Here is a 22,487-nt window from a genome sequence, read left to right as displayed (position 1 = left end):
CAGAGGACCACTACCTGCTTTTGCTGGGTGGAAGATGGAAAATCAGCCCCCAGGTTAGTCAGCCTATACCACCTGGAAGGGTAGTCATAGTGCTACTTCTGCTCAACTCTGTCAGAGCACCACCACCTGCTTCTGTGGGATGGAAGCAAGGTGGAGTGTAAGATCATCTCTCTACTTTGCCCCACTGAAACCAAAGAGTGAGTGGGCACAGTTTTTAGGTTGATATTTGACTGCTGTAGATTTTGTTCCATTAGGCCACCCTTTTGTTCATAGCTACTTCTAGAGCTATGAGGAAGAAGCTTTTGTTGTTGTTCCTGCCAGGTGGTGGTTCCAGGTTCCTGTTTGGAATATATGGAAGGCAACAAGGAGACCCTGACAATGACTGCTATGTCATTCCTCAAGTCCTAAGGTCCCTAGGCAGTTTGCCACCTTCTTTTTACATATGCTTGAATCTTCATATGCTTCTATGCAGAGTCTTTTAGTTTTAAGAGGAAGGATTTAGGAGGAATGGGTTACTACAGCTTGGCCAGAACCAGAAACTGATTCATGATTCATTCAATTTTAAATTTTAGATACCATTCTTCATACATTCTATTGGAATTCTTCTCAATTTTTATGAGAAGATGATAAAATGATCTTTTTATTTGTAAATGATCAATTTAAGCAGTAAGCAAAGAAAAAACAATTTAAAATATATTTTAATTTTTAATTAGTGCTGACCTCTGACTGTGTATGTTTTCTTACTGATCCTTTTGCAGAGTATTTTCCAGGGGAAAAAAAGCAACAGATAAAAGTGCATTAAGAACACTTGTTATTAACATCATTCTTATATGATTAAAAACTATATTTAATGCTGTTCTCTTGTACAACTAGGAGTTCTTATTTCCACAGAATGCCTTCAGTAATTTGTACAAGGATAAGGTCTAGAATAGTTTAACAGTGTTTATGCATACTGACTTGGAAGTAAACTGCAGTAACTGCCACACATGCTTTTCTACGGCTCACTTCTTTAGGAATGATGAGTGACTGCTATGATTGGTACCCACATCCTACTGGAGCTCTGAGTGTCTTTATTCCATCCTTGGCACTGAGGACGAAGCTTACTAAGTTGGAAGGCATGGTTGCTTCAATTATTGATGGGGACAATTTTCCTCTCATTTCTGTCTGGATAAACATCACTAGTTTGGAATGTGCTGGGTTCCTGTAAACAAAGGAAGAGTTAAAAAATATAAAGATTTTTAGATTTATCTATTGAATTTATAACTGATAGAAAGCAGGATTATTGTCTCATTCACCATGGATTCCCTCCAAAGTGCTGATGATAGGACAGTTACTGAAGGAAGTGGGGAAGGAAGGATACAAAAAAAGGGCAGAGTGATTTGCACTCATAAACATTTTACATAAAAATATTAAGTAGTCAGACTATACATTACAGTCTTCAGTCAGCTTTTCCTTTTTGTCATTTTGTTAACTTTTTAAAAAAATTACAAAAGTAATGTATGCTTATAAAAATTTAAACAATACAGAATTTTCATAATTATCCTGTTCCCCAGAACTAATCACTATTTATACTTTTGTCTGTATCTTTTCAGACTATTGTCTATGTATATACAAAGATAGCATACATATATGTATACCTACCCCACACATTTTTTTTTTCAAAAATAAGATAATCTTTTTCTGCAACTAGCTTTATTTTCCCTCTTAGTAGGATATCATGCACTTCTTTCTGTTAATACATACATATCCACTTGTTTTTCATAACTGAATTATAATATAATTATAGAATTTCATTCTCTATGTAATCAATCCTTTATTGATTATCAGTTGGGTTTTTCCCTCACTTTTTGCTACTATAAATAAAGCTGCAAGAAAACATCTTTGTAATGTATCTATTTGCACTTTCTACAAATACATGGAATTTCTAGGTCAAAGGTTTTGTGCATTTAACATTTTGAAATATTCTTTCCAAATGACATTAGGAGGACTGTAGTATTTTATATTCTAACCCAGTAATCTTCAAACTGGAATATGTGAAGACTTTCCAAAGGGTATGAGAGAATGAATAACATTTAAAGGAATAAATTTACAAATCTCTAACTTCCATATGTACCTTTTCCCTAGACTGATCTGAGTCCATCTCTGATGGAAATGTAGGCTTCTCCTTTTCCACTAGCCTGTTCATATCATCCTTCTGTTGCTTTACAGAACAAAGGTACTGTCATCTTCCCTGAATACTATGGTACTTTACTCTGGCATATAAAAAAGTGAATGACAGAAAGTGAATGACTAGTGATTGGGTAATAAATCCTTACCAAGTCATGTCGTCAATTCTTTGCTTTCAATAAAATTTAAGGATCTAGCTTAGTTGTCAGCTGATAGGTCATTAAAAACAGTTTTTGATTATAGGTCACTATGTAATTTATGGTATATAACACAAAAGAATTCAAGGCATTTAATGAAAGTCCTGGAATTACACTCTTTTCATTTTAACCCATTTATGCAAACATTTTCTCAGTGCTTACATTCATAAAAATGCGAAGTAGGAGTAGACAATAGTAAGTGCTATCTCATTTTATTAGTATTACCAATACACAGTTAAATGAGTTGTAATTGTTAGAATCATGGACTCTGGAACCAGTTTGCACTGGTTTGAAGCTGAGCTTTGCTATTACCTATGTTTAACCTCGAGAAAATTACTTCATCTCTCTGGACTTCCATTTTCTTTCTGCAAAATGGAGATAGTAGTACTACCTACTTCACGAGGTTATTGGGAGGATCAAATGAACCAATATATGTAAGTTGTTTATAAAGTTCCTGGCACAAAATAAGTGCTATCTAGTTTTTGCTAATAATAAAAGGTGTGTTTTCAATAAGTTTGCTTTTATATTTAGTAGTTATATAACATAAATATATTTTTTACTTTGATCATGTAATAATAATTTAATCTGTACACACATATATTTTGTAACATTTAGATACTTAAGGTCACAGGAAATAAAATGGATTTTTAAAATTAAGCACGTATTTTTTCAAAGAAGAATGACAGGGTGATTAATAAAAGAATAAAAGAATCCAAACCATAAAATATATTCTATTAGGACTAAATTATATGAGGGGAAAAAAGTAAGAATGTGGGAGCAAGGAGAAAATCAATGATGTAAATTTCTGACTGTTAGAGGTTGTATGTATTTTGAAATTGATAGTTATGGTAGGTTTCCAGTTATTATGGTATTCAGGGTTTATTGGGTATGTTTACAAGAATGATATAACACTTTTTTTAAGCGTCAATATTTAGAGTGCTGAAATTTGCACCCTCTTAATCTTATGAAAAATTTTAATATCAATTTAAAACTGTGCAAGGCAAAGTACAGTTTTACAAAATTCTTTTGGGGGGTATGAAGACCACTCCTCCAACAAACCCGGTGTCCATTTTCTTATACTCTTGTCTATGGAGTTTAGACTATTTTCACAGTGCCTCAGGCAGCTAGACTGAGAACATTCACCAGCTGTTGAAAAGGTTTTAAATCTCTATTTGAGTTTGTTAGGGCTTTACATGCTTCAGAAAACCTTTCCAGTATTTACTAAACAGTACCTTTACTACTGATAATAAGTTTTATAAGTTTACTACATGACTTGTTTACAAATGTTGGCTGCCCAAAATGTTGTGCTGCGTGGAAAGAGAGATACAAAAGAGTCACTTTTTTGTGAGTACCTTTCTCTGAGACTATGGATGAGACTGTATCTTTTCCTCTAACAGGATGCTAGGCAGAGCTCCCACCCTAGATGGGATGTCTAGATCAGAGCTTTTGTCCCATGTTTTTTGCAGTGGAAAGGGAAAATTGACAAGATGCAAGAAGGAGACTTAGCCTGTGAAACACACATCAGAATGTGTAGCTTCCCAACTACAGTCCCTGCCAACCGTTGATTTATCCAACTGATCTGAAGCAGTAATCCTTCCCTTGTTTTGATTTCTCCTGCTGTGGAGAATAAAGTTTGACCATAGATTCAAAATTGACAGGTGGCTGGAAAGACCACCATTGTCACCATCTGCACCAATGATCCTGTCCATTAATATGCGTAATTGTGAATTTCAGTTCTCTAATTCAGTAGAGAAAACATTAAGGAATACAGTCTAAAATGTAATTTTATTTTGACTTTCTTCGTGTTTTTTTTTTTTTCTCCTCTGATTGAGAGGTTTATATCTGGCCAATATAAAATTTTACATGTTTTTATGTACCAATATCTTTTACTTGTATGAAATCATTTAGCAAAAGCTAAAACTTAAGGAATTTGTGAAATGATATACATTGAATTAATGTACATACATTTACAAAATATGTGTATTTTATGTTACCATTTATTCCTAGGCTGGTTACCTATAGGCAGTGACTCCTCTGATTTCTCCTCTTTCCAAATTTACCTATTGTAGGTCTCATTCTGCAGGTATTTGTAAGTAGTCCACTGGAAAGAATTCATTTAAGGTAAAGCATTCATTGCTGATAAATGTGAGCGTATTATAATTCTAGGGAAATCTATTTTTAATTTACAAAAAGTCCTTAATAATTCACAGAAGTAACTCAAACGGAGAAATATAAATCATCAGGTTAAGATTCATTGGAGATGAGGGGCTAGAGGGGAATGTGTATGTATGACTAGCCACAGAGACCTCAAACCATACTTTATAGGGAATGATCCATTCTGATGATGAAAATACTTACAAAAATTTTTAATTGCATTTAGGGGCAATTTTTTTTCCCCTAACAGAATATGCTAGCACACACTCCTGCCAGTGAGTTAGGAAACCTTTAGTAGAAATGACAAATTGAACTAAAAAACTTGTTAAAATAGAATAAATACATGCAAGTAACACTTACTCTTGCAGAGGAGAACATATACAGCCACAAGCATGGTTATGACCACGGATATAATTTGAAGATGCAGGATATGCTGGAAAATCCACACTGTTAGCTAAGGGATTTAAAAAAAAAATAAAATGAAGCCTATTCCACACAAAGATGAAAAATTATGTTTCAAGTAGCATATTTTAAAAAATGTATGATATAACATTTAATTTAGTTATCATCAGCACTGATATTAGTTTTATACATGTATATATACATGTTTGTACACATGCATGTGTACACAGACCAAAACTGAGAAAATACCAGTATGAGCACTACCGTCCTCTCAAATTTTCTCATGCCATTATCGCTAAAGATGCTGTTACCTTTTACATACAAGAAAAAGTATTAAAAATATCATTTAATTACTTTCTGAGATTTGAAGCAAAAGAAGAAATCACAAAGGAAAAGACTATTCCATGAGGGTAGTGGGTTTATAGATTTTTTTTTTTTGGTTGATCATTATTTTTTTATTTATTATTTTTTAAATATTAGATCCTTTTTAATCTACTTATTTTTTAAGTTTTTATTTGAATTCCACTTAGTTAATATACAGTGGAATATTAGTTTCGGGTGTACAATATATGTGATTCAACATTTACATACAACATGTTCATCATTTTCTATTTTATTTATTTATTTATTTATTTATTTATTTATTTATTTATCTATTTATTTTAAAGATTTTATTTATTTGACAGAGAGAGGCAGTGAGAGAGGGAACACAAGCAGGGGGAGTGGGAGAGGGAGAAGCAGGCTTCCCGCGGAGCAGGGAGCCCAATGTGGGGCTCGATCCCAGGACCCCGAGATCATGACCTGAGCCGAAGGCAGACGCTTAACAACTGAGCCACCCAGGCGCCGCCGTGTTCATCATTTTCTAAATAAAATATTTGACATGGTTACTTTGTCTACCAATAGAGTTTAAATGCTCTTTTCTGCCGGAGCACCTGGTGGCCTAGTTGGTTAAGCATCCAGCTCAGGTCGTGGTCTCAGGGTCCTGGGATCGAGCCCTGGGTCGGGCTCCATGTCCAGCATGGAGTCAGCTTGGGATTTTTCTCTCCCCTCCCCCTGCCCTCTCTCTGTAATATAAATAAATACATCTTTAAAAAAAAAATGCTCTTTTCTGCCAATTCCCTGTACCTAATTCAAAGTATAATTAAAAATCAGTAGCATTTGTTTTAGGAATTATGCAGCATAACTATACTGTATGTGAATGTAAAAGGGAGGTGATTTGATTATGATTGTTCATGATAATTATATAGACTCTAAAAATATTTTTAAAAATATATTTTTTTTCTGTGCAACAGAGCCTATTGTGTTGGCATAGCGGTACTGCCAGAGGTGATTTTAACATATTTTCTCTCTGTTAAAATATGGAGATTATCCTTGCCTTTCTTTAAAATTTTTTGTTGTTGTTATATTCCACAAACAAGTATGGGTCTTTTGTGAGGCATATGGTATGACAGCACAGATTTTGGAAACTCAGAAGACTTGAGCTTTAATTCTGGTTCAGGTGCATATTAGCTATGTAACTTAATTTCTGTGAACTTTAGTTTCCTCATTGGTGAAATAATGCACACAAATTATTTAGCTCAAAGCAAGCTGCATAGTAAGTTAAACAACAACAAATGGAACATTAAGAAGAAAACTCAGTATTCATCAAAAATTCATTTAAAGAAAACTGCTTAGAGCAGATTTAGTATTGATCACTGGGTGATTGAGTACTACTACTATTTGTTGATTTTAACTTCCATAATTCTTTTTACCTTCCCTCTGACCACTAAAAATGAGATTGAAGTGGTCTGCTTCAAAATACAGAAAATAACAGATCTATAATTCAGACATGCAGTATTTTGTGCTGTAGCGGTGAATAAAATTTTATGTACTCTCATTTAAGGAGACAACTCAGTGACAACTGTATGAAACTATAAGAGACACCTACAGAGAAGGGCTGGATCTCAGGCCTTAGGGGCCTGCTGCAATAGAACTGTGTTGAAGTGAGTGCAGTTAGCAGAATGATGACGCAATCTGGACTCTGAAACTTGAGTCCTACAGACAGAGCAGAGCAACTGAAACCTTGTTGGAAAATAATAATTAACAGCACTTAACTGTCCTATCCCCAAGAAGTTTACGATAGAGAAGGCTATTCAGATAGGAATGGTGAGATTAAATTGAAATCTGGAGAAAAACAGGGCTCTAGGCCACTGTCCTACCAAAGTCCCTTCACCAGGAGTTACTGCATTTATCTGAGTCCAAAGACCTTTGTGGTATGAACTGGTATGTTTTAAGTGAATAGAGCAAGTTAGGAAATAATTACACATTTGCATTTTACATAGTGATACATTTTCGGGAGGGCTAAGGATATATCAAAACCTCCAATTTCTAAAAGAAATATAAGCACATTTATATAAAGACTAATCTAATGAAAATTTCTTCCAGAATTTTATAAGTTACTGGATATGCCCATTCTACACAATTCAAATATAACATTATATATCCAAAGATTAACTTTGTGTCTTAGTAGTTTTAAAATACATGCTGTGAGGTTTTTGCCTGCAAGTATCTGTCTATACCCAGGGCTACATGGTATAAGCTGCAAAAAGGCAAGCAAGAGATGCCATCATTATTGACTGATGTAAATGGCACCTCCAGTGTTGGGTAAAAGGTCAGGATTCTTTGTCTATATGATACATATGTTTATTGGTCTCACTAAGTAAATGAAAAAATAAAAATGAATTGAAATCACAGTATCTTCCAAACTGTGGGTTAAAGGAAAACACATTCATTAATGTCTCATACTAATTCCAGAATGTGGGCAAAATGTTTCAACTTACAACTGATAATATCCATATTCCCTTCGTAGTGCTTGAGGTACACTAAGTCGATAAAGTCTCGGGGGGGAAATTGAGCCCATGGCAAAACTTTGTGTAATGGTATGACATATGAATGTGTCCTGGAACAAATCAAACCATAAAGATTGCAAAAGTTATTTGATATCTATTCTTTGTATCACTTCCCAAAGAATTTCACTGCATAAGGTTAGCTACTATTTGGAAAAAGCAGGGCTTCAAAGTTACAAGAAGTTATCATCTTGTATTTTCAGTGTTAAAGGAACATTAGATCTATAAGTGCAAGGTAACAAAAGCAAAATTAAACAAGTGGGACTACATCAAACGAAAAAGCTCTTCACAGCAAAGGAAACCATAAATAAAATGAAAAGGCAATGTATAGAATGGGAGAAAGTAATTTGCAAATCATATATCTGGTAAGGAATTAATGTAAGTGCAGAAAATTCAAATGGAATCTTGTTGTCATCTATTCTTTGAATTTTTATTTTATTTTTTTATTATTTTTTTCAAAGATTTTATTTATTCATTTGACAGAGAGAGACACAGCAAGAGAAGGAACACAAGCAGGGGGAGTGGGAGAGGGAGAAGCAGGCTTCCCGCCAAGCAGGGAGCCCAATGCGGGGCTCGATCCCAGGACCCTGGGATCATGACCTGACCCGAAGGCAGATGCTTAATGACTGAGCCACCCAGGCGCCCCTACTCTTTGAATTTTTAGATGAAGACATTGAAACCTAAGAGATTAAATCACATGCGAAACTAGAGATAAGTACAGAACTGATTCCCAGGACAGTATTATTTCTACCTGTTCACATTGGCTAGGTAATATATTCTGAAAAATACAGTGGTTTAGCACCCAGGTGCCTCAGGTCCTGCCTCTCTGCCTGCACCCTGTCTTGACTTCCCCATGTGGCTCCTGGAGGTGTGCCGTGTACTTTTTCCAGGACTTGTGAGTAATAAACTTCTCTATTTCAATTTCTCTTGTGGTCTTTTGTTGAAATGTGGCTCACCATCTGGCACTCTGTGCTCCATTTAACAAATGCCAATTTAACAAAGTTGGAATAGTCCTCCTCTCCCAGGCTGTGACTAAGGATTAATGAACTGCTGTTGATCTCATTTGTCTAGTGTCGGATGTCATGTGTTTGATCACCCCCTATAACCCTAGAGCAGGAATCCCTCCCTCATTAATGGGGGTGAATGAATCAGTTAAAACACATCCCTGGAGATGCATACTATAAACATTCATAGGAAGGTAAAATAATTCTTACAGTGTAATGCTACTCAGAGATATGTAGTATATTGGAAAGGGCATAGAATTTGGAATTAGGAGATCAAGTGTTAAGTGATGGTTCTACCACATATTGGCTGTGGCGTCCCTGGGCAAATCACATAATTGCTCTGAATCTGTTGCTAGGTTTTTTTGATGCCAAATATAGTATTCTTTCCATTATTACAGCTGACTTGCAGTAATAGCAGAAATATATGAAGTATGAATGGAACTGTATAATCAGTCATGAAAGAAACAGTCCAATGTTTGAATTTTCATTTCTGATGGACTATGTTTCTCAGACTGAATGTTTAAATCCCAAGAGGGTAATGGAAAGGTGTTTTTTTGTGGATAGGAACTTCAGGACCTTTCTACAAAATGAAACATTTACTTTCCTGGGCTTTTCTACAACCTCTCCCCACTCCCAAGCTTTAAATTCAATTTAATAAATGGAGGCAAAGGTAACCTACAGAATTCTAAGCAAATGATAAGGTGATGGCAGATACGTGGGACATTTGTTTTGATGTGTGGAATGTGGCTTGGAGACACAAAGGACCAAAGACCTGGAATTTTACAAAAGCAATTGTTTGTGAAAATCATAAAAGTTTGCTTTATGACTCAATTTTTCAAAACAGCTTATTGAGGGGCACCTGGGTGGCTCAGCTGGTTAAGCATCTGCCTTTGGCTCAGATCATGATCTTGGGTTCCTGGGATCGAGCCCCATGTTGGGCTCCTTGCTCAGTGGGGACTCTGCTTCTCCCTCTCCCTCTGCTCCTCCCCACTGCTCGCGCTCTCTCTCTCTGGCTCAAATAAATAAATAAAATCTTAAAAAAAAAAAGAACATCTTATTGAGGTATAATGTACATACCACAAAGTATAGCAGTCTTTTTTTTTTTAAAGATTTTATTTATTTATTTGAGAGACAGAGAATGAGAGACAGAGAGCATGAGAGGGAGGAGGGTCAGAGGGAGAAGCAGACTCCCCGCTGAGCAGGGAGCCCGATGCGGGACTCGATCCCGGGACTCCAGGATCATGACCTGAGCTGAAGGCAGTTGCTTAACCAACTGAGTCACCCAGGTGCCCCAAAGTATAGCAGTCTTAATAAATAAGAGGTCTATAGTGTGCTGCCCTAATTCTCTCTTAAATTCGGTCTTTTCTCTCACCTCTATGACTTCTTAAACTTTCTACTCTAATTACTTGTATTTTTCTTTTCTCTTTGTTTTTATTCTCCCCCTTCATCTATTTGAGATAATATATTTGAAAGCAAGTCTAAAACTACAACCATCTCTATAACGTTATTCCATACTGTATCCTTACTCTTAAAAAAAGTTACATGCTGTTTGCTCTTAAGTCCCTACAGTATGTGTTTGCATTATTCCTGTTATTTAATGTATTATAACTAAGATAAATCTACTGACTTCCTAGCAACAAGGCATGCCTAATCTTTTTCTCCACCTAATGGAGGAGGTGAATACATAAAGTTCAAACCCCTCAAGACAAAAGACACACACCTGCAAGAGCTAGCTAGATTCAGAATGTGCTAAGTCTTTACAACAGAATCAAGCTAATCGGAATTAAACTTTTGACTAATTAAGAGGGAAGTTTTAAGACTTTCATGATTTCAATTCTAGCCTATAAAATATGAAGTGTCTATATCATACTGTCTACATCACACAGGTTTATATACTTAAATCACTAATAAAACTAAAAATATATTGATACAGTAAAAGTCCAATATCATACAGCAAATTACCGAATCAATCTTGTGTACCATATTATACACTTTCAATGATTTATCCCATGCAACTCTGTTTTCAGGTTTGTAGAGGAAATCAGACAGTTTAGTTATTGATTCTGGAATTATTCCTTCAACACGATATCTGCAGTTAACAAAACAGAAAAAAATCAAAATTTAACAAGTTTCATCTAAGCTCAAAATATAATGCTATTATAGTATAAAGTAGGTTAATTTAGCAAATAACAGGAAAGAACATTTGAAAGTAATATCAGCAATTCAAAACACTAATTTCAATTGGAAGTAGCCAGGTTTATTTAAATAAGCACTGCAATAACTAAGTTATTTCAAAATGTATTTTTCTACAAATCTTGTTTATACTGTACTGTAGTTGTCTTTTTAGAGGGGGCTACTTTCTTTTAGGATTTTTCTAAAATCTTTTTCATAAATATTTACCTGCCATATTTGTCATAAGCCAAATGTAATTGATGAGAAGTTTGTGTGGTTACACATTCAGTATCTTTTTTTTTTCTTTTAAAGATTTTATTTATTTGACAGAGAGAGAGACACAGCGAGAGAGGGAACATAAGCAGGGGGAGTGGGAGAAGGAGAAGCAGGCTTCCTGCTGAACAGGGAGCCTGATGCGGGGCTCGATCCCAAGACCCTGGGATCATGACCTGAGCCGAAGGCAGACGCTTAACGACTGAGCCACCCAGGCGCCCCGTAGCCCCAGTTCTTAATTTAAGGATGTAATGTGTCTAAAGCAGTGGTCAGCAAATTTTTCAGGCCAGATGGTAAATAATTCAGGCTTTGCAGGCCACATGATCTATGTTGCAACTATTCAACTTTGCTAGGGTAGCAGTAAAGTAGCCATAGACAATATATAATGAATGAGCATGTCTGTGTTATAATTGAACCTTATTCATAGACAGTGACTTTTGAATTTCATTTATTTTTAACATGTCAGGATTTGGGCAAGTAACTAACCTTTGTGTTTGTCCATCACTTAAATTAGATGTGGTTATCCATCAATGGAATTAAGACAAGATGAGTAAACTGGATTAAAACTCACTATTTAGGAGAAGGTTGTTGAATAAAAGTGAAGTCTGAATAATATTGGCTGTACTCTTCTCCCTGTTAATGATTCTTTCCAAACTGAGGGGATAGTTTTAAGTAAAATCAAAATTAAAAAAAAAAAAACTCTAAAAAGTTAAAAGTCCTGGGAGAAGTGAGATAAAAACCAAATACTATTATTAGTCTAAATAATTGTCATATTTATGAATGGGTCTTCCTCTAAAACTTTGTTTTTATGATTTGGCAAATAAATAAGGAATTCATTAGACTATTTCTTTGTACGTTAATTTCTCTTTAAAAGCTCAGTTAGTCCTTAATTTTCTTTATGAGATATCCTCAAATTTCCTTACTATGTAATGTTTCCTTCCTTCAGATCTACAAAGTTTTTAAGAGTTCATTATTAAGCTCTGAATAAGATAGTGAGAAAACAACCTGGATAATTATCAGGTCCTGTGAAAAAGAAGTCAGATATAATACAGTTAAAATTTTTTTTTTTAAGATTTTTTTTTTTTTTTTAATTTAACAGAGATAGCGTAAGTAGGCAGAGCGGCAGACAGAGGGAGAGGGAGAAGCAGGCTCTCCACCGAGCAGGGAGCCCGATGCGGGGCTCGATCCCAGGACCCTGGGATCATGACCTGAGCCGAAGGCAGATGCTTAACCGACTGAGCCACCCAGGCGCCCCAATACAGTTAAAATTTAAGTACAAAACTATGAAGGGATTTGTATATGCTACCATGGATTTTTTTTTATTAATCTGTTCTCTCTCTTTAATTATACTATAAACTTTGAGGATAAAACTTTTTTTTTTAAAGATTTTATTTATTTTGACAGAGAGAAAGAGAGAGTACAAGCAGGGGGAGTGGCAGGCAGAGGGAGAGGGAGAAGCAGGCTCCCTCAGCAGGGAGCCCGATGCAGGACTCAATCCCAGGACTCTGGGATCATGACCTGAGCCGAAGGCAGACGCTTAACCATCTGAGCCACCCAGGTGCCCCGTGGATAAAACCTTTTTGTATTTCTAACTAATATATACAGATCTTCCTTGATTTATGATGAGGTTACACTGAGATAAACCATCATAAGTCAAGAGTATCTTAAATTGAAAACGCATTTAATACACCGAACTAACATCATAGCTTAGCCTCGCCTGCGGTAATCTGACACAAAGCCTATTTTATAAGAAAGTGTTGACTATCTCATGTGATTTAGGGAAAGGTCCCTAATATACATATAAGTTTATCAATATTTGAGGATTTGTGATTTTTCCCTATCTACTATTTAGGACAGGGTTTGGCAACCTATGGTCTATAGGTCAATCTAGCCTACTTCCTGTTTTTGTAATTAGTTTTACTGAAACACAGCCATACTTATTCATCAATGTATTGTCTGTGTACTAATGTTAGTGCCCTTGTGCTGTAATAGCATGAACATTTATTGTCTATTTATGTACTGTGTTTCTATGCTATAATGACAGAGCTAAGTAGTTGTAACAGAGACCACAGCAGCTACAAAGCCTAAAATATTTACTTACTCTCTACCCCTGGTTTAGGCTGTCTACTCAGTGGCTGATTTGTTTATTTTCCAGTCATTTGTAAAGGTGAGAAAAGTATAAGTTACAGGTATTATATGACTACAAGGCAGAAATTATTTATTTTGCTTTTTGGAAGATTATAAAACATAGTTAAAGTGGTGTCTTGGGGAGAGGGTAGACTACTAGTCAGAAATTACCTTATCTTAATTCACTAATTGGAGGTCTATTAGAGTTAGTGGCTTTTAAAAATATGTAAACATCAAGCCTCTCTGAAAACACAAAACATTTATGTGTCTTGAGTACTTGAGCCTATCACTCAATGAGCAATTTAGTATCTACTGTATTCAAGGCTCTTCAGAGATATCAATTTTGTCATACTTGAATCTAAGAACTATATTCTTATATCTATTGATCGTTAAGATGAACAGTTCACTAGATATTTTACTATGATCTATAATAAAGCTTTGTTCTCATTATACGTGAAGTGATCTCAGGTCAAATTAAAAATATTTTAACTCTTTTCTCTTGTCTTTTACATTTTCTGACAAACTTTAGCTGGTATATGGAAAAACTGATAGATTGGAATACATTGTTACACTTTTTACAGACCATACATTTCATGAAGCTTTCAGGCTGCAATGGAAACCTTTTAGTATGTGTGGATTTGTATCAACACACTAATTTTAATGTTTCCAAATCACTTTATAGCCTTTTATGATTTTTGTGAATGAATGCCAAAAGAGTAACTAGAAGGATGAGGGGGGGGAGAAAAATAATGTAAAGTGTCTATTTTGGCACACTAGAATGGCAAACTTGGGGAAGCATCTGTAAGATGATAAAATAGTCACAGGCTTTTAGTGATCATATTTTTGTCATATCCTATGTGATATTAGAGTTGGGGGTGGGACTTCCAGAGTAGCTGTGTGAGGATTTTAGTAAACCCTCCTCCATTGTGAAATAACTGATGAAACTACTTTAAGAAACAACAATTTAAATTCCCTAGAAAATGACCTAAGGACATTCAGGAAATGGAGAAACATTCATTCAAAAAAACCTACTAAATCTAGGTAAGAAAAGAGTCTGTAAGTCACCAACCCTTATCTGTACCGATTGAGCCACAATCAGCTTCTAGGCAACACCTTCTCACCCCTGAAAGCCAAAGAGGACCTCCCTCTCCCCACTAATTCCCAGTCTGAGCTATGGTTTCATCCTAGGAGGGGTGGGATACTGACATCTCTCATTCTTGCACCCCCCAGCTCATGCTGCATACTCTATGCCCAGTAGGCACTGCTGAGAAGACTGGGGTTTCATTATCCCCACCCAGAGTTTACTGATAGGGTGAACTCTGTCCAATGCAGTAAATACTGGGGCTTATTTCCCCTCCCCCCTACAAGAGGGGCAAGCTGAAGTCATGGTACCATTTCTCCCCAATGCCACCCTCACATCCCCTTCCTCCTCATGGATGGAGGTGTCACTCAGCTCCAGTAATAGTGCATAGGTTCTGCTCAGGGGCAAAGGCAAGACGAAATGAGCTGGCAGCATCTCAGCTGTGGCTGAGAAAATGGATTTCATTTGGAACAAAATGTGGAGAAATTTTTGAAAAAAAATACTTTGTTAGTGAACAATTAGAAGAATTATGTGGAACTAATGCAAAAGCACAAGAAGACCAGCCAGAAGTAGGGAGAGATACAGTTAGATGAATAACATAAGATCACGCTCATCTCTGGCAGGGGGGTTCGGGTGTGGAAGGCTGTGTATATGCAGTAGACTGCCCTGGCTCAGAGCAAGTAGAGTTGATATCTTATGTTGCACCTATTCAAGATATTAGAATGGAGGTATGAGGATGCTTTTACTCAGAGCCATCAGAGCAGATGCACTAGGCTGCCCCTATTAGAGTAATTAGAATGGATGTACTAGGATACCCCTACTCAGAGCAATCAGAGTGGATGTATGGGCTGACCCTATTTAGAGCAATCAGAGTGCACGTACCAGGCTGCTCCTACCTAGAGAAGAGGGGATGTACTTGGCTGCCCCTACTCAGAGCAATCAGATTAGATGTACTAGGCTGCCTCTATGCAGAACAGTCAGAGTGTATACACTAGGATGTCCCTACTCAGAGCATTCTGATTGGATGTATCAGGCTGCCACTACTATGGAGTAATCAGAGTTAATGTGAAAGACTGCCCACTCAGAATAATTATACTGGATGTACCAGACTGCTCCTATTCAGGAATAATCATACTAGATGTACTAGGCTGCCCCTACTCAGAACAATCATATTGGATGTACTAGGCTGCCCTTCACAGAAGCATTCAATGCAAGATAAGGGTTGGTGACTTACAAGCATTTTCCAAACTGAAAACTTCAACAAAGAGCGGAAGTCTTACTGGCTTAAGAGACTGAAATATAACATCTGGCACATAATATATTCTGACCACCTTAAAATAAAATCATACTCTTTGCTGCTGTTCTGGAAGAATGTCTGTATGCCCACGACCGTTCCCTCTGTGGAGTGATTGGTTACAGAACTTCCAAGCTAGCTGTCCCTGGCTAAGTGCAGGACAAAATCATAAAACTGCTGAATTGTGAAAACAGTCTGTAAGCCATACACAGATCTAACTGTAAAGGGTAAAAATTTTACTAGTTTGGGGGTCTTAAGCACAACTTGTGATCAATAAACAGCTTATGTTGACCCCTCCTATAGGTTAAAAGATCAAAACAAGGAAAAAAGTGATTTTGATAACATATGATGATCTATTTGCATTAATGTGATATCATGAGCAATGAATGAACAACTCTTAAGAATAAGATTAAAAATGTCAGCACAATTTCTCAGTGTAGTTATATTTGAAATAACAGGATCCTCAAAAGTATCCTCAAAAGCAGCTTTCAGAAAACATTACATATATCAGCAAGAGAAGTAAATTGGGGAAATAAACTTTATTTTTTAGTGGTTCATTTAATGTAAAGGTGAAATGTTTGAAAGGCCACAAAATACTACTGTGATCAAGAAAATACCAATCTGCTTTTATAGTAATTATTTCTTGAGGTAGAAATTTCCTATCTTAATGAATTATTCACTTGAAAGACTTTTTTTCCTGATTGTCTTTGAAAATGATTATTAGGTGGTACATAACTGCTCTAATTTATTTTTTATTTTATTTATTTATTTATTTATTTTTAAAAGATTTTATTTATTTATTTGAGAGAGAGAGAATGAGAGAGAGCACATGAGAGGGGGGAGGGTCAGAGGGAGAAGCAGGCTCCCTGCCGAGCAGGGAGCCCGATGCGGGACTCGATCCCGGGACTCCAGGATCATGACCTGAGCCGAAGGCAGTCGCTTAACCAACTGAGCCACCCAGGCGCCCTGCTCTAATTTATTAATATCACATTTCAACCCAGTGACTTTATAATTAATTTCTATTTCCTGATCACTAACAAGCAATGTTATAGCTAATGAAGCAGCACTGAATTCTAGATACATCAATGCCACTGAATTCAAAACAACTATCAAAAGGAAATTGTACTCACAGATTTCCATGGAATTTTTTAGAAGCCTTGCTGGAAACAGTTATCTTTTTCTCAAAGGGGAATAAAAATCCAGAAATAAATTAGCTGTCAGATACAGAAAAAAAATAAAAATAAATACAAACAAACAAAAAGTAAAAATATATTTTTTGGTTATAAAAATATTTTTAGAAGTCTTTTTGAATCACTTCTCATTAAAAAATAAACTCTTGAAACATATTTAACTTGTTTTCTTACTGAAGTCTTAACCACTTTCCAGCCTGATGTGTCTTGACTGTATTCTAAAACTTCTTGAGCAGTTTCTTGGGCAAGTGCCTTATAGTCCATCTACCTGCAAAGTTGTAAAAACAGACAACTGATAAGAATATAACTATACAAAACAATTTTTAAATGCTGTATTACATTTTAATACTATTTCTACAGTATCTGTTACATAGTAATGAACAATAGCTACTTATTTTTTGTTAAGTTTTTACTTAATAATTGCTAAGTGTGTGAATGCATGAATTCCTTCTTCCTTCTTCATAATCTTTCAAATGAGAAAATGTGTACAGTACAAAGAGCAGGCTTTGGACTCAAAGAGACCTGGGTCAAATCCTGTCTCTGCCACTAGTTGTGAACCACATTATTTAATATTTCCATTTTTCCATTTTCTGGGATAATAACTAACTCTGTAGAATTAATGTGAGGATTAAATGAGATAATGCATTTAAATGTTCTCGCCTGTTGCCTGGGACATAATAGTTATTCAATAAATCATTAATATTTCCAATAGCTTAATCATGCTTCCTTTCTCTTGTAAAGCATCATAATCTGTTGATCATGTGTTCTTGGGAATTAGTCTTTTTAAAGTGAGGGCAATGGCAGTAAATGATCTGACATTTGGCTTCCTCTCCAAAGGCAACTCCTACCTGTCTTCTCTTCCACCTCAGCTCCAATCATATTGACCTGGCTGTTCCTCAAATACAACGAAGCATCTTCTTACCTCAGGATCTTTGTACTTGCTATTCACACTTGGCTTGTAACATTCTTTCCAAATGTGAATGACAGATTCCTCTTCATTAGTGTCTTTGTTTAAATGTTTCCTCTTGAGACAGGATCAAGTTCGAACCAATTCAATATGAACATATTTACGGAACCTTACTAGTGATTAGGTACTGTGGTAGGTGTGGCAAAAACAGTTGAATAAGATACTATTTCTGTTCTGAATGGGTTCAAGAAACTGGAGTCTCATTGGTCCTTTGGTTCATTATCTAGTTGTCAGTTAGGGTGGTTGTATGGTGGAAAGAATATGACAACACACAGCTGGATTCAAATCCTAACTTTGCCACTCACCACATACTATATTATTTTGAATAAATTGCTCAACCTTTGAACTTCAATTTTTACATGTATAGATTGGGGATGGCAATACCTATCTCATGGGGTCATTATAAGGATTAAGTGAGTTAATAAATGCAAAAGTGATTGAAACAGTGTGGGACCCCTTCTTGATGATCAGAAACATTAGTTTCTTTTCTTGAAATGACACATTTAAATCTACCTTTTAAAAAACTCTCCAAAGAGCTGCCTCAATAAAACTTCTTAAAGTTTAATTATCAGAACCATGTCTTAATTAGCTCTCACTTAAAGCTCTAGGTTGGATCATAAATCCACTTTCTTTTTTTTTTTTTTAAAGATTTTATTTATTTGACAGAGAGAGACACAGTGAGGGAGGGAACACAAGCAGGGGGGAGTGGGAGAGGGAGAAGCAGGCTTCCCACTGAGCAGGGAGCCCGATGTGGGGCCGATCCCAGGACCCTGGGATCATGACCTGAGCCGAAGGCAGACGCTTAACCGACTGAGCCACCCAGGCGCCCCATAAATCCACTTTCTCTTGTTTAGTTCTCCAGCAAGGCATAACACCTAGTTGACATCTATATTTGAAAAGCTTTAGAAAACCATTACAACTCCTTTTTCCTAGTAGACTTTTGGTTTCCTTACCTTTCCTAATAGATCTAGTCCAGAATTTTAATAATTATTGGGACTCTTCTCCAAATCCTTGTGGAGATCTCCATATCTCTTAACCTGTGAAGGAACAAAGTAGAATTATTTTGATCCATGAATTAAGTCAATATATTTGATCACTTCCTTTACATTTTCTCCGTGTCCTTTGTTTTTACTTTATGTCCTCATTAGGAAACATTTGGTATATATGCCCAGGATGAAATAAAAAGGCAGTAAGAGAAATGTTAATAATTGTGTTTATGAAAAGAACCTTTAAGAAATTATCTTAAAGAAGGACAGGTTAAAAAAACATTCAGTGGAATGTAAATAAAGATGGCTAACTTTTTTAGCTCATGCCATTAACAGTCCTTGGCTAGTCCCTGACCTGTGCTTGTCCCAGCACATATAACTCAGTTCTTTATTTCCAATCAGCAACATACTTGATATTGAGGGATCTAGAAAAGGCACCAATTATTGGAACATAGCACTAGAGTATAAATTCCTGCAGGGACTTCTACTCATTTTCAAATCACTAGCACTCACTGCCACAACAAATGTGTTTAATTGAGCCACTTAACTGAATTTTATAGCTTGTGGACTTTTTCATTTGCTAAGAAAAAAGGAAAGGCTAGTTTAGTGGGCCAGGGAGGGTGAAAAGAGAACAAAGAGCAAGCCTACAGTCGCATTACCTGGTGATGTAACATCGGATGAACTGGAACATATTCAGGTAGAGTAATGGTCAAGGATATCTTCACCCAGAGGGTCAGTGGAAAATAAACATAAACCAATATTGAGATGGCATCTTTTTTTGATACACCACTTGGTTGAAACTGGATTCTTCGCACCTCATATCCTGTCCCAGCCTCGTAGACAGAGTCACACATGTTGTTAGTGGGTCTTTACATCGGTTTGGATAATCTCCCTTTTTCTGGGCTGCCTGACTGGGTCCCCAAATCCGTGCTGGGTCACTGCCATTCTTCCCTGGGAATCAAGGTCCCCAAGGAATTTGTTAAATCCCATCCCTGGCCAAACTCCCTCCTCCAATCCCGCATCTGCTCGCACGGAGTGTGAGGGGCCGGCAGCCAGACCAGAAGGGCCCGGCGCAGGGATGGGATGTGGAAGGCACTGAGAAGAGAGGGAAGGATGTGGTCTGGGGAGCTCCAACCCCGGGTGGAGGTGGCGTCTTATCCTGGGAGGGGGTGCTCTGAAAGCCGAGAGGCCGAAGTCAAAACGGCAGCCGCCAGCGCCCCCGAGTCTCCTTCCCCACCTCATCCCCTCACACACTCCCGGGGAGCCCGCAGAGGGAAGCTCAGCCTGTCGTCAGCGCCGAGTGGCCCCAAAGAGCGGTGACGGAGGTGGGGAGGACGTGCGGGGCAGCGACGCAGATGCAGTCCGGAGACACCCTCCCACCTCCACCCCAGAAAGATGAGGAGGGAGAAACTACATTTCCCAGCATGGAGTGCTACCAAACGCCCCGCGGCACCCCCTTTCCCCAGCGGCCCCCGCCCCTCGCCCCGCTGCCCCAGGGGCCGAGCGCCACGCATGCGCACCGCAAGCTAGCGCCATGTTGGATCAGTTTGAAAGCGAGCGCGGGCGTCGCGCTCGGCTGTGACGGCGGAGCAGGCTTCGAGCAAGCGGAGCCTGAGGCGGGGCCGTGTCCGGGTCGGGGATGCTTTGTCGCGTCTTCCGTCCGGTAACAGGCGCGGACTTGTGGTGGAGAGTTGTGGACGTGTGCGTTTTTATCTCTTTTGGAGGCTTGGTCGGTGAGTTCGGCAGGAAAAGGTGGTGTATTTTCAAGAGGCGCCCCATCCTTTGACAGCCCGAGGGAAAGGCTAGACAAAGAGTGGCGTGGAGGGAAGAGGAAGATGTCTCCTGAGGGAATGCGCGAGCGGACATTCCCCGTAGGAAGAGAACATCTTTATCGGGAGGCTCCCGAGAGGGGGAGGGTCCCGGACGAGACGGAGGGCCTTTTGAGACTCGAGGCGTCAATTGAAGAGGGCGGGGCGGGAGGGGGCTTGGGCTTTAGGGGCTGTCACCTCGGAAGAACTCCGTCCGCCCACGGGGGAGCCCCCGCTTGCTGCCTAATAAATGGTTTCTGGGTGGAAGTACCTAACTGAAGCCTGTGTCTGTTACTGCCGGGGGTGCTGCAATCCCGAAGGGGGTGTTTCCTAGGTAAGGGCGGAAGGGTTGAACCCCGACGCGTGGGGTGGGGAAAAGATGCTCTCGTGCAGGGGCGCCAGCGATCTTCGCTTTCCGGCTTCATTAATTATTCTCTTTCTGTTGTAGAATAAACAAGTAAATGTTCGGTTTCAAAACATAAATCACAGAGCTGTTGTTTCTAGGAAGTTGATCCTTTCCTGTGAGCTGTACCCATTGTTTATTTAACACTGAACATTCTGTTTTTGAATCAAAGGTAGTTGAAATTTGCCGTTCGTTTAACATTTTATTCTTCGGAATGATGGATTTCCTTTTGGCTATAGGAACGGAAGTGTTTACGGAAGAAATGGTAAGATGCATTGGATTTGTTTCCAAATAATCCTATGGAGGAAGTGGAGAGAAGTGGGTGGATAAAAGTTGGGGTATGTTGGTAATGGTTTGAATAAGGATGATGGGTGCATAGGGTTTTATTAAACCATTCGTACTACTTTTGTATACTTTTGGAAGCTTTCCACAATAAAAATTCATTGTGGATTTTCTTTCTGCCTCCTGTGAATTAAAATAGATGTTATTACCCACTTACTGAGAACTGTAATCCAACAGCTTTATCTTTTAGAGGTTTGTTTTTGTTTTTAAAATAAGATTGGTGACCTGTACTGTGTTGGAATAAGGGAGAAAATGTTTGGTCAAGCAGTTATTCACTTGAGAAAATTTAGACATCATTAGTGAAAGGGGTAAAGAAAGAGCAAAGCTGACTTAGTCTAGCCATTCTTCAGAGATTTACCAACATCACAGCATTCAGGGAAATCAAAGAGGCTCAATAACCGTTATCCTGTGTTCTGCTGCTGCTTCCACTGACTGCTGTCAGCTCTCTTGCCAAGGCAGTGCATGCTCTAAAGCTGAGGCAGGAAGATGTTTTACTCTGTCTTGAAATGGAAAACTTTCAGTATTTTAAAGTCAAATTTGATAGTTATTAAGATTACATTAAAAGTTACATTAAAAGTTGTTATAACTTAAACATTCCCAAAATTATAGACCAAAGTTAAACGTATTAACTTTATAACATTATAGGGTGTATTAAGTCCTAGACATTAACATTAATTTTTCATTTTTAATACAGAAGATCCATTTCCACTGATTTAATTTTTTAAAAGAATGTCACATCATGTACTGAAGTCTTGTTACTTTTTAGTTTTTCAAATGTAGATCCTATTACTATCTTAAGGTAGACAGGAATTCTCTCAATTTTAGTAATTGAAAATCAGTAAGATGAATATGTTGTCAATTATCTAAGTCTCTTTTAAAAGAGAGGGTGAATCTGTTTAACGTAAGTGGAAATGGTAAGGATACTGCCATAAATGGTGAGAAAATGATTAGCAGTGTTGTTTTAGGAAAAGAGCATTTTGCTAGCTCAGTAAACTTGGTAGTTTATTTCTTTATACTAAATATTGTAAATTATTTT

At 37.5% G+C, this 22,487-nt stretch overlaps 1 protein-coding gene across 1 annotated transcript; it reads right to left on the bottom strand.

Annotated features, from left to right (window-relative positions):
• Positions 1–649: 649 nt before the first annotated feature.
• Positions 650–18,905, bottom strand: STARD6 (StAR related lipid transfer domain containing 6). The gene is made up of 7 exons (XM_021686370.1): positions 18,866–18,905; positions 17,120–17,213; positions 16,886–16,935; positions 10,771–10,897; positions 7,739–7,857; positions 4,878–4,964; positions 650–1,201 (listed from the first exon to the last, which is right to left on the bottom strand). The coding sequence occupies exons 2-7, from the start codon at positions 17,207–17,209 to the stop codon at positions 1,030–1,032; spliced, it is 645 nt and encodes a 214-aa protein (XP_021542045.1). The 5' UTR covers positions 17,210–17,213; positions 18,866–18,905; the 3' UTR covers positions 650–1,029.
• Between the last annotated feature and the right edge of the window lie 3,582 nt (positions 18,906–22,487).

The sequence above is a fragment of the Neomonachus schauinslandi genome, chromosome 14 (assembly GCF_002201575.2).
Source record: "Neomonachus schauinslandi chromosome 14, ASM220157v2, whole genome shotgun sequence".
In the NCBI taxonomy this organism is placed as follows: Eukaryota; Metazoa; Chordata; class Mammalia; order Carnivora; family Phocidae; genus Neomonachus; species Neomonachus schauinslandi.
This window is presented reverse-complemented; position numbering and strand designations above follow the sequence as displayed.